Below are 19,650 nucleotides of genomic sequence, written 5' to 3'. Positions count from 1 at the left end.
GAAAATGGCACAGTAGACAATTATGTCATGAACTAAACACACTTTTATACAGGATATGAACTTTGGATCAAACTTCTTTTAAAAAAAAGTCAACTGATAATAGTAAAAGTAGTCAAAGATTCAAGACTCTCACTGCAGTGAAAAATATGCAGTAAATGAGTGCAAAAATATTTTGAATGTTTGACTAGTTTTGCATCTCAGTGAAATGTGTTACTTTACTCATTGTGCTGACCACAAGATTTTGACTAAATAGAGTAAAGGACACATTGATCTTTCATGAAGTTTACCATGTTATCCAGTATAGTATTTGCACTAAATTATTGAAAAATGGAGCTGACAACAATTTCAAGAACAAAACAGTTTTTATTTCATTGCATATAGTGGTGCCAGAGTTTGATACATTTATGCAGATTTGGTAATCATTGACAGAATACTCCAAATGATGAGAAAACAACAGATTTAAAAAAGATATATACTGAAAAAAAATCTTCAGAATTGACCCTGGTTAGACATTGTATAGAGAACAATAACAGTAATATTGTCATTGTCATTAAAGTTGTGGCATGGAAGATGGTATCAGAAAATACATTGTTTACTTGTATATAAGATAATGCTAAGCACATGTAGCTGCAGTGCATGCATGGTCATTATATGCGGTTTCACTGTCCAATCAACATTCACTCACATATACATGGACACACTGCACAAGTCTGGTGCAGCACAGATTGCCTACATTCTCCCCAGAAATGTAGTACACTGTCACCAAGTCTGATTCAGTTACACCAGCAAAGAGAAGCAAGCACATAGCTGCTTGTAGTTACTGCCACTATTAGTAAAGCTAGTGTTCCTTTCATCACTTCTGAATATTATGTTCTATTCAGCAGTAGATTGGCTTGCTTTAAACTGTGTTAGTGCCCTTAAAAGGCTGCCTGCCTGCCTATCTAGTGATTTATTTTATTTTGAGACAATGTTTGCAGTTGATGGTGTTTATTGTATTTTTACTTGAGGAATGAATACAGGTTTAAGTTGTAGATAATTCCACTCACCTTCAGGCCTGTAATGTGGAAACATGTCTGTACTGTCACATGACACAGTGGATTCAGTTTGTAAGTAATTGACCCACTTTCAGGTCTTTAATGTGGGAATATGTGACAGTACTGTCACTGGTAAGGGATTTCCACCCACTTTCAGACCTGTTATGTGCAAACATGTGGCAGTACTGTTAAAGTGGAGTCAGTGTGCAAGTGATTCCACCCACTTTCAGGCCTGTCATGTGGGAACATGTGGCCGTATTGTCACAGTGGGGTTTTCAACTGATAGTACTTTCTAGTTTACTTTTGAAAAATTTGTTTGTAAATTTACCAAGAACAACTTGTGATTAAGTTACCTGACATTAGTGTCTTTGAACCAATATTTGCCCTATGGATGAAATGAAAATGTTAGCTTATAACTTATTATAATACTGTTGAGTTGGAAAACTGACAACAACTCAAACCTAATTCAAGTTATGTCTACTGATGTCACCAAACGTTGCATTCAGTGCAGCTAGCTGGACAGTCGCTATCCTGAAAGTGCCACTCAAATCTACATTTGCATATCATTGACATTCTATACGATGTCACTTCAGTGGTGCTGGCCATAGCAAATTACCATGCTGTATGTAAAGTGTCCAATACACTGGTCTGTTGTAAGAAAGAGTACTGCAATGCTGGCTGATCATAATATGTTTGAAACCTTATTTCTCTCTTTGCACGGGTTTGGGTCACAAGGTACTAAAAAATAACATTTTGATAGAATGTGTAACAGTGGAACATCATTTATCAGAACAATGATTTGTGCAAATGTTGGATACTTATTTCCACCATCCAACAAATTTCTAATCAACTGCTTATATTTCTAAAAAGTTGGCTTCAGTATGTACTCAGAAACCATTATGTACTGTACATGCTTTGGTTTCAGTACTACTCTGAGCACTACTATGCTTCAATAGAATCAACTTTATTGATAATAGATGTTTCACAGTTGTAATTTTTTAAAAATAATTTGTCATCAACTGCAAATAGTCTTTTAGTTCTTTGTGGTGGGCTGTGTAAATGCTTTTATTGATGGGTGTTTAAAAGTGGCTGTATGCTATGCTGACTACATATTTTATTTGCATGTGTATCTTACAGTTCTGCAAAAGAAGAAAAGTCTTGATAGCAATAACAATAAAGATAGTTGTGGTTCAGGTAGCACTGGTACTAATAAGAAAGCTTCTAACTCAAGAACTGCCTCATCTTGTTCCCCGTCTTCCTCCTCTCCCCCAACCACCTCTCTGCCTTCCCAACCCCCATCCGCAGATAGCAGGGAAATGAATGAGACTGTGTCATCTAATGCCAAGACAGAGAGACAGACAGGCTATCAAGAAAAGAAACAGTCAGAAGTTATCACACCAACTAAGAAGACATTGGAATCCAAAACCTCTGATCATGTGGACGTTGAGAGGCAGAATAAGAAAAATATCGAAGGCACAAGAAGCACAGAACGGCGTACAAGTGAAGTTAACCATCAAGAGAGAGAGGCTCTGGACTCCAAGCCAAAGAGTAGTTTGTGTACTGTGCTTTGATATCAGTGAATGTTATGTGTGTATTACCATGTGTGTTCTCGTCATTACGTTATGTGGTGCTGTGCATTTTATCTTTGTTACCAAGGAAACACATGTAACTGCAGTTCATGCTAGCACAAAATAAACTTTCTAAACTTACTAATTTTATGACCTCAATTGGTAATGATTTTTTGGGGTTAAAGGTGGTAGGTGGGTGCATGATCATCATTATTAAAGTCCCTTACTACACAGTATGGCAAAAAGCCTATGCACAGAGTCACTTCTAATGACATTCATTTGCACACGCTGATAAAGTACCAATCTAGGGGGTCTTATGGAAATGATGTTTCCTTTTATGGAATAATGAGAGCTTCATTTTGGTTCCCTCTCTAGGTATGTGAACTTTTCAAAAAAACTGGGGCCAAGTTTCATGTTGACATACATATTATAAATATTCATTTTTCCAAAGCACTGGCGGTATTTGCCAAAAAGCACATTATTTGTCCACATGAACACTTGTGGTTTATTTTTTCAAATTCATTTTAACAGATAATTGAATATATCATTAAGACAAATTTGGAATTTCAGAGATGAGAGTCTGACACGTTTACTTAATTCAAATGTTATTTGAGAATAAGAAAACAAATATTTTGACTGTTTTCAAACCACTGTCTCAGTAATTTTGCCAATTTTCATTTTTGAAGCCCACATGCACTTTTATTTACACTGCAGCATATTAAAGAAATTGTATATTTGTAAATAAAATTCATCCATCTGAGATTTAGAGAATTAAACTGAAAATGACTTGTGTCTTTAAACTTTGATGTAATACTTATAGTGTAAATGCAATTTGAAAAACTGGTATTTTTTGACATATTTTTGAAGGTATGCAGAGTATTGACTATATGATGTATATGTTAGTCTATTTAACAATTCACACAAAACACTGAAAGTACAACACAACAGGGTACAGTTATTTCTTCACAAAATCATAAGTTTTCAAATATTCAACATGTCACCGCAATTTCTTTTCTCTGAAAACTAGACATCTGAATTGCAATTCTTGTCATGATGAAAAGGAATGAAACAAAGAATATTTTGCAGCTGTCTTATTCACGTGAAAAAAAGGGTCCTGTAACATTAATTTGGCAAAAATAACAATATTTTGCAGGGTTTGTATTAATGGAAAAAAATGGGCATGTAATATTAAATTTCACAAACTATTTTGTAGGGTTTTTATACAAATGAAGAGTTAAAAGTTAAAAAGCACAACGAAGAATATTGTGCAGCGATTTTTTCTGCAAGTGAAAAAAGTTCCAACAAAATTGACAAATTAATTCAAATGAAAAAGACTGAAGTTGATCAAATTGTTTTGTACTTACTTTTGAAAGTTTCACCCTGCTTTCAGATACCATACCAAAATGTAAATTTATTGAGATGACATCAAAGCCTTTTTCTTTGGCAGAGATACTTTATTCACCAAAATTGCCTGCCTTCATGATATTTGACATCACTAAGCCTTGTAAATTATGTATGGAGAGGGCAGGGAATAGCTAGGTTTTATGCTTCATGAAGTGAGTTTTACCAGGAATCTTGAGAACTTTGACATGACTGCACATTATAACAAGAGGAGATGGAATCATTAGACTGTTTACCATAAATACTTCCAGACCAAAAGATACATCATGTAATACATGTATGCCATATTACAGTTGCATGACAAAAACAAAAGATTCTGTAGTTCAGACACTAGGAGTGCTATTCACAGACAAGGAGATGAAGGCCACAATAGTTGAAAACTCTCACCACTTTTGAAAAAGGATTATTTCCTAAGTCAAAAGTATTCTCAACTAGTCTGAATAGTTCAACTTACAATACAATACTTACAATTAAGGAGCATACAGTTAACTTTATCTGTTTTTTTTTTAAAAGTACTTCTTGTACTGTCATGTGGTTAGTATCCATAACTAATATTTTAGCCCAGTTTTTCTTAATGTTGGCCGTGTTCTTATGACAGTTGTTTAACTGAGGGCAGCAAAGTGGGTAACTGGAATATGATGTACCACAGAAACCTGGTTGTAATGCTAGAATACCATTACTCAATCTAATTTCAACTCACTCTAATAAAACTGTCTTTGCAAGTTTACTATTGATTGGTCCTCAAAGTCACTCTGTGAAATTGTCTTAGAAATTTTATTATCGATGTTTTAAAGTTAAATGTACTTCATTTTGTCCATCTCCAGATCTTTAAGATCACAAACCTTTGTTTTATCGATTTATTGAACTGTCAATTTCTGTCACATAGCATTCAAATTACCTTAAATTTCAAGAAAACTGTTACACTGTGCCCCCCCCCCCTCCATGAACACAATTCTATCATAGTTAAATACTTCAAACATGCATTATTCAACATGTGTGCAGTTTTACTCAAAGCACGATACAAGGTTTATCAATGCAATTTTATTTTGTTACTTAAAAACCCCAAAGTCCCAATATCAGTCCATCCATATTTCCTAAGAATTACAACTATATCACAACTTATGCTTCACAATAGGCATTTACTGTTTTAGACATCACAGCTCTATAATATTGCAAGAATATTTTTATTTATTTTAAATTTGTACTTTCATTTTAACATTCCTTAGGTTTAACAGCAAGAGTATTTATTGTATAGTACAATAGTTATTTATTATTACACTTAAAGAATAAATACAACAGAAATGAATCTAGCCTGTCTTGTCTGTCAGTGTATGTATGTATGTATGTATGTATGTATGTATGTATGTATGTATGTATGTATGTGTGTGTGTGTGTGTGTGTGTGTGTGTTCTTACGTACATATATACGTGTGCTCACACATGCATGCAAACACACTCATGTATGTGTATTGTCTACAAGCTAGTCAGTGCTTAAACTGAGATCAAAATATTTCATACTTATAACAACTGTCACTCACGATGCAACCCAGGTGTAAGGTATGTAAATAAATTTTGACAATCAACAAAAATATCAAAGCTTCACTTATTATAGTAAGTGAATCCAGGATGTGAATCTGTGTATGTAGGGAGCAGTGTGTTAGGGCAGGTACATGTGTATATGGTACCATATATGCAGTATGTTTGTGCATCTGTGTATGTAGGGAAGCAGTGTGTTAGGCAGGTACATGTGTATATGGTACCATATATGCAGTATGTTTGTGCATCTGTGTATGTAGGGAAGCAGTGTGTTTAGGCAGGTACATGTGTATATGGTACCATATATGCAGTATGTTTGTGCATCTGTGAATGTAGGGAAGCAGTGTGTTAGGCAGGTATATGGTACCATATATGCAGTATGTTTGTGCATCTGTGAATGTAGGAAAGCAGTGTGTTAGGGCAGGTACATGTGTATATGGTACCATATATGCAGTATGTTTGTGCATGTGAATGTAGGGAAGCAGTATGTTAGGCAGGTACATGTGTATATGGTACCATATATGCAGTATGTTTGTGCATGTGAATGTAGGGAAGCAGTGTGTTAGGGCAGGTACATGTGTATATGGTACCATATATGCAGTATGTTTGTGCATGTGAATGTAGGGAAGCAGTGTGTTAGGGCAGGTACATGTGTATATGGTATCATATATGCAGTATGTTTGTGCATATCTGTGAATGCATTGTGCAGTCTTTGAAGAGTTAACACACAGTGGTGTAAGTGATTGTGAGCAAATCCAGTTTGAATGTGTGTTTGTCTAGTTTGTCAGTCTAGGTTCAACCCTGTCCATTACTAGCTGGGTTTAATGAAAATGGCATAGCACAATCAAATGTAGAGTTTGGGAGTAGATTGATATGATGATGTAATGTTATTACAAGTAATTTATGGATGTATTATTTTTATTAGCTAAATTCAACTGAACATACATGTCTGAGATGAAGTAAAACAAGATCATATCTAATGGAATGCCAAGGCATTTCTTTTCACAAAAGGTCTATGCACTTATGTTTTTGAACAAAATTTTATATATTTCATCTTATAATATCTCAAAAACTCATTTACACCTGTCAAACAAATCTTAACAGGTTTGAACAAAAGGAAGCTTTCAAAATACTGAATACAATTGACAAAGTAGAACATTTTGCATGCATTTGAACTTTACTGAAAAGCACCCTCTGCCGACGTTATAAAAACATGTCCTCAAAATAGTCATCAAACTCTTCTTCCCTGTAAGTCAAGTGTGAAATAGGGTGAAAATATCTACATGATATACATAATTCATACATAAAAATCTTTTTGAACGGTGAGTACAGTTCAAGACACCTATGGAATGTGATTTCACTGTGATTACCAGGTAGTCTGTAAGGTATGGGGTGTCCTAGAGTCACACATCAGTCAACCCCCATTTGTGCCATGTTTGATTTGTGAACACATGCATCTCAGTGGTTTTATGTACAATTTGAACATTTTTTGGCTATTGGGCATGGAAGATAGAGGTCAAGTTCAAGGTCTCATCAGAAAGTTCATTATGGATAACATGGTGGTAGACACTCAAATGAGGTGAAATGACATCTTTCCAAAAAAGGAAGTTTTCTCATTTACCAAATGATTGTAAATCTCTTACCTGGATTTTTCTTCTGTAACTTTTGCTGGGCCACTCCATGCTTCTTTTTCAGACACACCACTCATATTGCTTGCTCCTATGAATGATAAAAAATTATGGTTAGAATTTGTCAAGGGAAGAAAAGCTATATGCTGACAAATGCATTGTTCTGTAGATAGTCAAATACTATATTTTGTGGCCATAGACTGCTGAGGTAGAACTACACATTTACCCAATAACCTTTAACCTTACTACAGTCTTTCTACATTGAAAACAACTCAAGAAATAGTTGTATTTTCATCTGAAAGCGAGACTCAAAGAATAATATGAAAAATGTGTGGACAATCATGTAACAATTTCACTGGCACCAGTCCCTTTGGAGATTTGTTTGGCTCATAATCTTCAAATGTTTTGAATTACCCAAATGAGCAAACCAATGACTGGATTGGTGTAATTTCTAAATAAAATTGTTTGGAAAATGGAGTTTGTTTTCTTTCATACCCACTACCATATTTCTCTTAAGTCCTGTTTCCATATACAACAACTGGTGTTCATCTGTACTTGCACTCATACTTGTTCTGCTTACAAACCAATCATTTTGTCCTTCACAAAGTTATAGGGTAAACCCTCATTTATCTTGTTAATTTTAACTGAAAATGACTTATTTTAACAAAGTCATCGTCGCAAACCACCATGTTTTACGGCAACGGTGTGGTTTGTGAGAATGAACAAAGTAAAAGCAAAAGTTTATAACTCTTATTTCCAAGGCACATAAAATATTAAGATAATTTGAAAATTTCAGAGAAAAATTGGAGTAAAGAGTATAACAACTTGATATTATAAATATATATATATCACCTTCTGAAGTACCAGGCCTGCTGGCATCATCATCATCATCTTCCTCTTCTGAATCACTTGATGAACTATCTGAATCAGAGTCTTCTTTCCTTGTCTTTCTCTTCTTTTTGTGATGGCTGTGTTTGTGTTTGTGTTTGTGTTTATGTTTATGTTTATGCTTATGTTTGTGTTTATGTTTGCTGTGCTTTCGTTTACGACTCCTTTCTTTGTGCAAATCTGTCTTCTTTGTTAATTGTTTGGTTACTTCTTTCCTCTTATGATGATAGTTTAGTTTGTAAGAACAGTCTGGACACAGTCCTGGAATGTGACACAAATTGTCAAATATATAATACTAATAACACTATCCACATTGTCAAATGTATGCTAATTAACATACTTGAAATATATGCTAATTAAGATATTCAATATGCACTTGTCAAATGTATGCTAATTAATACATATATACTCAAATATGCACCCATTTTCTTTTACCCCAAATTTATCACACATTATTTGCCCTCATACATGATGTGTGTGGTAAGTGTCACCACTTTGTCCCAAAGCTCATTGGAAATCAGAGAAATGTTTTAAATACCCACATAAATATTTAAATATATCCAATTAATATGCAAGAAATTTAAAGGGGAACTTACTTAGCTTAACCAGTGCATTTTTCTTTTCATCATGCTCTACATATCCAAAGTTCACCTCCCATGTCTTTAGTCCCTCCATTTCTCCACACCTTTTATCTCCACAAATAAACTGGCCCTTGCCTTCTATCACTTCTCTTTCAATCTGCCATCTCAGGGCAAGCTGGAAGTTCAAAAGTTAATGACATTCAAATGAGGTTGTACATATTCGTACTGAGCATATAAAGTCAAGAAGTTCTGTGACAGGACTTTCATAGATCAGAGATCAGATTACTAACGAATAGATGAGATACCTGGTCAAGAAAACTAACACTGTTTATGATATTTCTGCTAGTGTCACACAAAACTATACAATCACATGGATAAAGTTCAACAAACAGTATTACATTGACTATTATTTGAAAAAAGTTATATCACTGTCTGTTATATGTTTACTTTCTACCTGTCATTTGATGAATGTCATATTTATGGAATATATGCTGTATTCATGCTGCACACCATGACACTTGTGACAGTGTGATATATTACAGAACATATGCTGTATTCACTCTGCACACCATGACACTTGTGACAGTGTGATATATTAGAACACACACTGTATTTACTCTGCACACCATGACACTTGTGACAGTGTGATATATTACAGAACATATGCTGTATTCACTCTGCACACCATGACACTTGTGATAGCGTGATATATTACAGAACATATGCTGTATTCACTGCACACCATGACACTTGTGACAGTGTGATATATTACAGAACATACGCTGTATTCACTCTGCACACCATGACACTTGTGACAGTGTGATATATTAGAACACACACTGTATACACTCTGCACACCATGACACTTGTGATAGCGTGATATATTAGAACACACGCTGTATTCACTCTGCACACCATGACACTTGTGACAGTGTGATATATTAGAACACACACTGTATACACTCTGCACACCATGACACTTGTGACAGTGTGATATATTACAGCACACACACTGTATACACTCTGCACACCATGACACTTGTGACAGTATGATATATTAGAACACACACTGTATTCACTCTGCACACCATGACACTTGTGACAGTGTGATATATTACAGCACACACACTGTATACACTCTGCACACCATGACACTTGTGACAGTGTGATATATTAGAACACACACTGTATACACTCTGCACACCATGACACTTGTGACAGTGTGATATATTACAGCACACACACTGTATTCACTCTGCACACCATGACACTTGTGACAGTGTGATATATTACAGAACACATGCTGTATTCACTCTGCACACCATGACACTTGTGACAGTGTGATATATTAGAACACACGCTGTATTCACTCTGCACACCATGACACTTGTGACAGTGTGATATATTAGAACACACACTGTATTCACTCTGCACACCATGACACTTGTGACAGTGTGATATATTACAGCACACACACTGTATTCACTCTGCACACCATGACACTTGTGACAGTGTGATATATTAGAACACACACTGTATTCACTCTGCACACCATGACACTTGTGACAGTATGATATATTACAGAACATACGCTGTATTCACTCTGCACACCATGACACTTGTGACAGTATGATATATTACAGAACACATGCTGTATTCACTCTGCACACCATGACACTTGTGACAGTATGATATATTACAGCACACACACTGTATTCACTCTGCACACCATGACACTTGTGACAGTATGATATATTACAGAACATACGCTGTATTCACTCTGCACACCATGACACTTGTGACAGTATGATATATTACAGAACACATGCTGTATTCACTCTGCACACCATGACACTTGTGACAGTATGATATATTACAGAACACACACTGTATTCACTCTGCACACCATGACACTTGTGACAGTATGATATATTACAGAACACATGCTGTATTCACTCTGCACACCATGACACTTGTGACAGTATGATATATTACAGAACACATGCTGTATTCACTCTACACACCATGACACTTGTGATAGCGTGATATATTAGAACACACGCTGTATTCACTCTACACACCATGACATTTGTGACAGTGTGATATATTTATAGAATGGAATACATTATTTGATAATATTGATTTACATGGCAAGTACTATATGTATGGAATAATAAAGTCACATTACTCAATAAAGTTTATAACCTTTTCATTTTGAAACAAATCACAGGTTACGAGTGTCTGTGGTGCACACTCCATGGAAGTTTAAATCTGTTTTACAATACTGTGGTCAGACCATTGTTTAAGGTGTTCCAGTTCAATGAGAATGGTTTTCACAACAAATTGTGATATTTTTAATAAAGTACCTTATTTTCCTTGTACCTGCTTAGATCAGAGATAGCATACTCTTTAAATAATTTATCCCAGTATTTCTTTGATAGTTCTTTAGCCCAGCTGCCGTCTGTATCATCATCTTCATTCCATAGAAACTGGTGATGTTCACGGATGACATCAAGGTCTGTTTTGTCATTGGTACTGTTAAATAATTTATGTTTTACAATTAATTGACAATGTTAATAATTTATGCTTTTCAACCATCATGGTACAATAAATAGTATGTACTTACGTTGATCTCTTAAGGTCATCTCTAGAACCACCATAGTACAATAAATAGTTGTTGACAAACTGTTTATGACGAGAATACTGATTCAAGTTATGGAAAAACAAAATCACTTTGTAAATTGTTTGAAGTAAAATTTTGTAATAACTAAACACACAAGAAAATAATTATATAATGTGTGTGTGTGTGTGTGTGTGTGTGTGTGTGTGTGTGTGTGTGTGTGTTGGGATGGCTGCAAAGACTTCATTTCATCCTGTGTCTATCATATGAATTATTACAATGGTCATGCTAATGAAATATCTATACAGCCTTCCCCACACAGTGTATCTTTTACTACATAAATGTTTACAATACTTCAAAGGATACTGCATCAAGAGAAAGAAGATGGAATCTCTGCTTCTTGCCTTCCTCTCTAAAACCAAACAAACAAAAGATATTTTCATTGATGAATTATCACAACCTGGCGATGCTCTTGAAACATAATAATATTAATTTAATTTCTTTAAAAAGTGCACAACACTGCACCTCAGTACTCTTTACAATACTCAAAAAGGTAGAAAAACAGATAAAATGACAACAAATAGCAATGTACGTGATTACAAATGAAAAACAAAACATTACAAAGTAATTAAACATGTGTTCATTGTTGTTCAATACAATGTAATTTTTCTGTATCATATTTTTAATAGTACACTACGTCCATTTATTGTATTGGTTGTCATGAAATGTCAATCCACTCTTTGATATCGTTTCAAGTTCTAGCAATGTGTTCACTTACCATAAAAACCTGCAAAAGATGATCATGAATCCTCAATTTAAAGAAAATATACTACAAAGACATGGGTTGATTCAACAGATGACTTTGAGCTGTTTTAATTCTACCAAGAGTTGCAGTAAAATGACAACATACTGTAAACAATTAACATATACAAATTACTGAGCCCCCTAAGTGATGTTAATAAAGTCCATCTTAAATTTAATGTTGTTTTGTTTTTTACCTGTCATACTCATCGGCAAGCTCACGTTTTGATGCCAACCCACTGGTAGATGACTTTTGAGGTTTATCAGCTAAGTCATGACGAGTTCTGAAAAATAATAAATAAACAAGGAAATGAATCCCTACATTTCCTATTTTGTGATCAGTATATTAAAGTGGCTTAAACTGAGTTTTTTTACCTGCATGAAAAAAATTACAAAAAGCTGTTCTGGTATAACATTAACGTTGATGCAGGCCTTTAACTGTTCTAGTATAACATTAAAGTTGATGCAGGCCTTTAGCTGTTCTAGTATAACATTAAAGTTGATGCAGGCCTTTGATGGCATTGTTAACATTAAAGTTGATGCAGGCCTTTGATGGCATTGTTAGTACAATTCATATGTATTCCATTTAGGGGATTTCTCAGCTTTTTTATAGTGTAATTGCTGTGTACTAAATTCTATTCAACTTTTTTTATGTAGTTTGCTAAATACTAGGTTTTAGTTGTTAGTAGCGAGTAGTAGAATAATACAGGTAACTTTTAATATTATGTGACAAAAATGACCTCTTCAGAAGTATAAACTCATCAGTTTATGCATGGATGTATTGGTGAGAATTCATCCATGGTCTATGCCCCCATACCCACTGCTGCAGCCAATACTATCTATACTTACTTTCTCTTTTTCTCCACTTCACTGTCATATTCAAATTCAGAACCATAATCACCGCCAAGAAATGCCTGTGTAAAGAAGTGAAATCAAAATGAAATATTTCAAGGTATTAGTATCATAACCCAAAAATGACAATTGGGCCTGGAACTGGATGTATAGAACTAAAGAGTATGACTGGTGATACCAGACCACAGGGCATTTAATCTTACTTGCATCATCATGGATGGCTTAAATATTATGCTGCTTTCAGTCCATCTTGCTTGGTTGGGCGGATAAATAAAATGATGACCAATTAAGCTGCCACTTTAAACAGATGGGGAGACACAGAGAAATGTTTGGTACCAACTGCTCTGTATACAAATTAATGTTTTTAATGTGAAATCAATCATTTTACTGTAGTATGTTTTATTCATGTCACTTGCAGTTATTTTACATCATGTCATCAGCTAGCTTAGCCAATAGGCAGACTCAGACCATTGTTTTGTGTAATGCTTATTTACATACAGAGCCGTAGGCTTCAGCCCAGAATCATTGTAATTTTGTGTAATTTCAATGTTAGAACTCATACTTAGTCCTGGCATCCACCCATGGTTTAAATAGAGTCAATTATAGCTGCTGAGATTTATTCATTCAACATATATATTCATTAGAAGTAAATGGTCCGACTCTTAATTAAGATTTTTTATCAGATACTTCCCATGGTGTCATTCCTTTGCATGCAGCATGCAGCATTCTGTAACACATATTTAATCATCATCATCATCATCATCATCATCATCATCATCATCATCATCATCATCATCATCATCATCATCATCATCATCATCATCATCATCATCATCATCATCATCATCATCATCATCATCATCATTTGTTCCTGTTGATATCACAGGCACTCTAGTCATACAGATTGATTCGAGTGCCTGTGACATATTATTACTATACATATTATACGTGTGTGCCACATTACAAACACTATTAAATGTTTCAATCATAATATGTACAAATTCTCACATGTACAGTATTCTATAACACATATTTAATCATCATCATCATCATCATCATCATCATCATCATCATCATCATCATCATCATCATCATCATCATCATCATCATCATCATCATCATCATCATCATCATCATCATCATCATCATCATCATCATTTGTTCCTGTTGATATCACAGGCACTCTAGTCATACAAATTGATTCGAGTGCCTATACTGTCAGTACACTATAATTACTCGAACTTCCAAGGGTCGATATATTACTGTACAAAGTTCCAGTTAGCGAGATGTAAGTGTCAATCAAGTGCGAAGTTTCCACGGCGGTAGTTTCTGAAATATGCATGATACAGTTTTGAACACAAAAATAAACCGGGATTCTTCATAACCCGTCCTTGTTCGACCAGATATACTCACTCTCGCAAGATCCAGATCAGCTGCCATATTGTTTACTTTCTACATTGAGACGTATGAGGGCGGCATATATTTTGAAAATGGCTGCGTCCAGTAGGGTTTGTATCCCAGGTAAGTAAACGTTACAAAATTCCCACGTTTTCTTTTAACTGTCAGCAAGTTGGAGTGACTTAAGGAACATATGAAAAATTGAATGATGCTCCGTTGTTCCCTACATTATAAGTGGCGGATAGCATTCAGTTATTGAGGAAGTCAAGAGAACAGTTACCGTTTACTTACATGGACATCATCATCACGTGTTGCGGTCATTCATGGTGATTTGCTGAGTTTCCATCAGGTTTCCATCGAAGCTAGTCTGTCCTGTGGCATTTTGAGTGTGAAAGCTATTTGTGGTGATGGTCAGTATAAAGGCTAGCTTACAGGAGACGCGTGCTTTTGGCAGCCTTGTTTGCACAACAATTCAACAAAAACAAACAAACATATGAACACTAAAAGCCCCTCCACCAACGTTGGGTCTATGCAAGTATTTGAATTGAATTTATTAAGTAAAAGTCTATACAAGAACGTATTCAAATACAAGGTTTAAAAAAATCATCGAGGATAACACATACAAGTATTTTAAAAATATAAAGTCTGTACATACTGTATAGACATCACACATACCAGAACAACACGGTATACCAAGTATATGTAAAAGTATGTTACATACTGTATATACATTGTATATATACACACGTATACACACATACCAGAACAACACACCATACCAAATACCAACATCCCCATAAGTAATTTCTATGGAATTTACTGTTCTTTGTGTGTTTAAACACTTACATAAATAATATTAGACTGTAAGATACACCGTGTTGTTCAACCCTATGAGACTTCTTCATGTTCTTAACTGCCTGATAGTGTCACTGGCATGAATGTGTGTATCTTATGGACTAAGATAATATCTACACCTACCTATCCATTATGTATAGTCAATTGTGGTTTGTGATTTTAGTCCTTTAGCCAATATCAGTATTAACACTGCTGATAATTTTATGTATGACTGAAACACTAGTGTATTCCCATCATTGCAATATACCAAAACAAGTCTGAAAATATGCATACTGCTGAACACCTATTATAGATGACAATTTGATGTTTTCTAATAAGTGAAAGCATAGATATTTTGAGATCCCTCCACTCCACAGAGTCCACTGTCTATATGGTCAAAGCAAGAACACTTAAAATTATAATGTGCAGTAGGCCTGTAATGTAAGTAAGTATTACATTTCACAAGCTGTGACTCATGCCAACATCCCTATTTTATTTTGTTTGTGTTTTTTTCATAGGAGAAAGACTTGGTAAATTAGATGAGTATGAAGCCGGTAATGGAACATATATAAGACAAGGCTATATTTACTCATCATTAGCTGGGTATGTTCATAAACAAGAACAGCCTGATGAAAAGGTAAATCATTTATCATACACATCAAGGAGCGGCGGGGGGGGGGGGGGGTGATCAGCAAATACAACACCTGCCAACACTTTATGATCATGGCATATTCATTGGGCGCGTTCAAGATACTTCCCATTAGCAATCAGTTAGGTAGCATTTCAGTTGAAGGGCTAATGGTTCTATTTCTTTAAAAAGTAAGCTAACAGTGGCATTCATACTCAGAATATGACTTGCTGTATGAAAAAAAGATGGTCGCCATATCTTTGTCAAGTCATTTTATTGGTGAATGCAACTTTGAGTGTTGTACTCATTATGTACTCACTTTCCAACCCATTTAACTGAGAAAGTTCATGCACGTTATTGTTTACTTTCAAATACCACACTAGAAAGTGCAAACCCATATAAGCATACATGTATACTGGTAAGATTAAATCACCTGAAGGTCATTTCATTAGCCTTTTGCACACATTCGGTACCTTGAATGAGCACAATGTTCACCATACATGCCTGTTGACTCCCATGAGGCAATGTGGCCCACAACAAAAGTCCCTAATTGTGTTGCAGCTTCAAATTGTTTTTTTATTCTGAAATCGTGCATAATGTATGTGGGGTAAAATCATGAAATGACTCTCCAGAACCCAACATTAATAAAAGTGTCTTTATTTCCTGGAGTGTTTTTGATTCTTTCTTTAGATGACAGTCCTTCAAGTTTTCAGAGAAGAACAACAAACAGTTATGCCAGAAGTTGGATCAGTAGTGACAACAAAGGTGTGGAAAATGTCTTACATGTTTGGTGGTTGTAATATTATGTACATGTAGTCCTATGCTTTTTTCAGTGCTCTTATTTGATTGGTATACTGCCCCCTGCTGGACAACTGTTTTTACACATGATTTTTAATCTTAATCCAAAATGGCCCTTTCAGAGAATAAGATTATACAAATTATGATACATAACTGGTACCAGAAGGACAGAGATGATCTAGCTTTTTGGTCATTTTTTCTAATAGCAGAATAAATCTTTGCTTAAAATTAAATCACACATTCCATTATTACATACAAAATATTGTATGGTGTATATGACATGAACTCAGTTATATTTTCAGAAAATTTGTTGTTTTCAATAAAAATATGTAATAATAAAAAAAAACAATGACATGTGAGTGCCAAAGTGAGTACTTGATCAAACATCTTGACAAAATGCTGTAACAGCCTGGTCATATAATACACACACACACACACGCATGCATGCACGCACACACGCACGCACGCACGCACGCACGCACGCACGCATACATATACACAAAGCATTATAGACTTAATTCAAAAGAATGAGGATGTTATAAGTCGTACTCGAGTTTCACGCTTCCTCAGCAATCATCAGGCGACTGATATATATACATATACACACATACACATACACATACACATACACATACAAATAATGTTACACTTAGATTATAACATTGTTTGTACATTTCACAGGTTACAAATGTCAGCCCAAGATTTTGTAGATGTGCTATGCTTTGTGTAGAAGATGCTCCACTCAAGGAAACTTTTAGAGGTATGATTAGGAAGGAAGATGTCCGGGCCACAGAAAAAGACAGGGTAGAAATGTACAAGTGTTTCAGACCTGGGGACATTGTCATTGCTAAAGTTGTATCCTTTTATGAATCATGTTGTAAGTACTCATTGTACTTCTGATTCACTAACACTAGAGGGCGCTAGATGATATAGTGCCTTCCCGTCATATTAGTACATTTTATGTTAATAAATACAAATGTTAAAAAGGGAATGAATCAAAGAAAGAGAGGTATATATAAGTAATTTAGTCTTAATAGCTACCAATAAAAATTTACATTAGGTTGCATATCTACGAATCATGTGTCGTGTGATGTTGCCTTGACAACCATGTCAGTTATCATTGGGAGATGCTCAATCGTATTTGTTGACCACAGCTGAGAATGAGTTAGGCGTAGTGTTAGCACAAAGTGAGGCTGGTAAGTATATGTAATTATCTTAAAGGATACCTTGTGATTTCACAGAAACTTTGATATTAAACCAAGATAAAATTCACATCAAGGCATACCTTACAGACTAGCTACTATGAACCTTTGTAGATATTGTACTGCAGTGGGTGCAAATTAGTCCCTGAGCCTTTGTAGGTACAGTACTGCAGTGGGTGCAAATTGGTCCATGTGCCTTTGTAGATATTTTACTGCAGTGGGTGCAAATTAGTCCCTGAGCCTTTGTAGGTACAGTACTGCAGTGGGTGCAAATTGGTCCATGTGCCTTTGTAGATATTTTACTGCAGTGGGTGCAAATTGGTCCCTGAGCCTTTGTAGGTACAGTACTGCAGTGGGTGCAAATTAGTCCCTGAGCCTTTGTAGATATTGTACTGCAGTGGGTGCAAATTAGTCCCTGAGCCTTTGTAGGTACAGTACTGCAGTGGGTGCAAATTGGTCCCTGAGCCTTTGTAGGTACAGTACTGCAGTGGGTGCAAATTGGTCCCTGAGCCTTTGTAGGTACAGTACTGCAGTGGGTGCAAATTGGTCCCTGAGCCTTTGTAGGTGCAGTACTGCAGTGGGTGCAAATTGGTCCTGTGCCTTTGACTTGTAGGTGCAGTACTGCAGTGGGTGCAAATTGGTCCAAGTGCCTTTGTAGGTACAGTACTGCAGTGGGTGCAAATTGGTCCATGTGCCTTTGTAGGTGCAGTACTGCAGTGGGTGCAAATTGGTCCCTGAGCCTTTGTAGGTGCAGTACTGCAGTGGGTGCATTCCTATTCCACCTCTACTCTGGTAACATAATTTCATCAACCAATTTTTCTACTATTTCTTAAGTCTACATAATTTGTGTTCTATAATTCAAATTTGTTTTTTGTGTGTATTTTTTGAGTGTATGTTTTATCAAAATTCTAATGTTCTTAAATAATTTCAGGTGTGAACATGATTCCAGTCAGCTGGTTTGAAATGCAGTGTCCAAAAACACACATCAAAGAGTTAAGAAAAGTTGCTAAAGTACAACCACAGCATATCCTTACAAGCTAGCACTTACTGACTTGTTTTGTAATTTGTTCCTGTCATTTGTTTCTTTATAAAGTAAACTTGTTGAAAATTATCATATTTTGCATCATTTAGTATTGTACTTGTCAGTATGTCTCACCCCCCCCCCCCCCATAAACAAGCCTTCATTGAAGACATATCCCCCCAACTGTTATGTTATATGGTAAAATTATAGTGCAAATTTGAATGATGTCTCTAAATAAAAAACTTCATAATTTATTGACCAATTCGCTCTTTGGCCTTGAATATGGAGATCAAAGTCAAATGGCAAGATATTAGCATATGGAAGATGTGCAGCAAGTTTCATTAGAATCGATGCAGCAGTTTTTGAGATATAATGTCCACAGACAGACCGACAGACAAAAGTATAACATAACCTCATGGAGGTAATAAAACGACATGTACTACATCGAGAACAATGGCATGGAAATGAACCAGGAGTAACTTAATTCCAATCCATGATGTTCTGTATGGAGCAACATATTGTCTCAAAGAATGGTATCATGATGCCAAGCTGTTAAAGTTGCTTCATGAAATAGTGGTTGCCTTGTTAACGTAAGGTATTGAAATGCTTGTATATAGTGGAAAAGTGGAAAGTTAGAGCCAGTATTCAACGTTTGTTATTACTATTCTTATGCAAAATGATAAGCTTCAATAGATTTCATCTGTAAGAAACTTTGGGATTTTATACTATTTCAAAAATTCATACTGTAATACTTTGCTTGCTTTGTTTCAGATTCATGTTAGCCTCTCTTCTCGCCAGATATGTAACTGTCCCTTTTCTACACTTATTCACTATCGATAGTTTTACAAGCCACATACCAGA

The 19,650-nt window shown here is 35.4% G+C and overlaps 3 protein-coding genes across 9 annotated transcripts in view; 2 read left to right on the top strand and 1 right to left on the bottom strand.

The window, feature by feature from the left end:
- Positions 1-5,237, top strand: part of LOC144446984 (cGMP-specific 3',5'-cyclic phosphodiesterase-like) — a 128,394-nt gene extending 123,157 nt beyond the window's left edge. For 4 of the 7 annotated variants that reach the window (XM_078136862.1, XM_078136860.1, XM_078136859.1 and 1 more), the window contains one exon: positions 2,340-5,237. In XM_078136862.1, the coding sequence (XP_077992988.1) occupies positions 2,340-2,605 (266 nt within the window). In that variant the 3' untranslated portion in view covers positions 2,606-5,237. The remainder of the gene's footprint in view (positions 1-2,339) is intronic. The other 3 variants (XM_078136864.1, XM_078136865.1, XM_078136866.1) reach the window with 3 other exon arrangements.
- A 1,462-nt stretch (positions 5,238-6,699) lies between these two features.
- Positions 6,700-14,348, bottom strand: LOC144446755 (protein FRA10AC1 homolog). Its single transcript, XM_078136583.1, has 10 exons — positions 14,322-14,348; positions 12,906-12,970; positions 12,254-12,340; positions 11,622-11,667; positions 11,262-11,338; positions 11,002-11,170; positions 8,651-8,810; positions 8,019-8,315; positions 7,182-7,257; positions 6,700-6,784 (listed from the first exon to the last, which is right to left on the bottom strand). The coding sequence occupies exons 1-10, from the start codon at positions 14,346-14,348 to the stop codon at positions 6,742-6,744; spliced, it is 1,047 nt and encodes a 348-aa protein (XP_077992709.1). The 3' UTR covers positions 6,700-6,741.
- Positions 14,349-14,398: 50 nt separating this feature from the next.
- LOC144446369 (exosome complex component CSL4-like) lies at positions 14,399-18,835 on the top strand. Its single transcript, XM_078136116.1, has 6 exons — positions 14,399-14,429; positions 15,659-15,777; positions 16,459-16,533; positions 17,248-17,421; positions 17,681-17,762; positions 18,700-18,835. Exons 1-6 carry the CDS (start codon positions 14,399-14,401, stop codon positions 18,807-18,809), a joined length of 591 nt encoding a protein of 196 aa, XP_077992242.1. The 3' UTR covers positions 18,810-18,835.
- The last annotated feature ends 815 nt before the right edge of the window (positions 18,836-19,650 follow it).

Source organism: Glandiceps talaboti, chromosome 15, assembly GCF_964340395.1.
Source record: "Glandiceps talaboti chromosome 15, keGlaTala1.1, whole genome shotgun sequence".
In the NCBI taxonomy this organism is placed as follows: Eukaryota; Metazoa; Hemichordata; class Enteropneusta; family Spengelidae; genus Glandiceps; species Glandiceps talaboti.
This window is presented reverse-complemented; position numbering and strand designations above follow the sequence as displayed.

What these genes read in the sequence shown, in the direction of transcription:
- LOC144446369 (XM_078136116.1), top strand. Translation starts at nt 14,399, where the DNA reads ATGGCTGCGTCCAGTAGGGTTTGTATCCCAG. An exon ending in GATCAGTAGTGACAACAAAG is followed by an intron (nt 16,534 to 17,247) that starts GTGTGGAAAATG and finishes TACATTTCACAG; the next exon opens with GTTACAAATGTCAGCCCAAG. An exon ending in ACATTGTCATTGCTAAAGTT is followed by an intron (nt 17,422 to 17,680) that starts GTATCCTTTTAT and finishes CAACCATGTCAG; the next exon opens with TTATCATTGGGAGATGCTCA.
- LOC144446755 (XM_078136583.1), bottom strand. Translation starts at nt 14,348, where the DNA reads ATGGCAGCTGATCTGGATCTTGCGAGA. An exon ending in ATCTTCTTTCTCTTGATGCA is followed by an intron (nt 11,339 to 11,621) that starts GTATCCTTTGAA and finishes AACTTGAATCAG; the next exon opens with TATTCTCGTCATAAACAGTT. An exon ending in GATGACCTTAAGAGATCAAC is followed by an intron (nt 11,171 to 11,261) that starts GTAAGTACATAC and finishes ATTATTTAACAG; the next exon opens with TACCAATGACAAAACAGACC.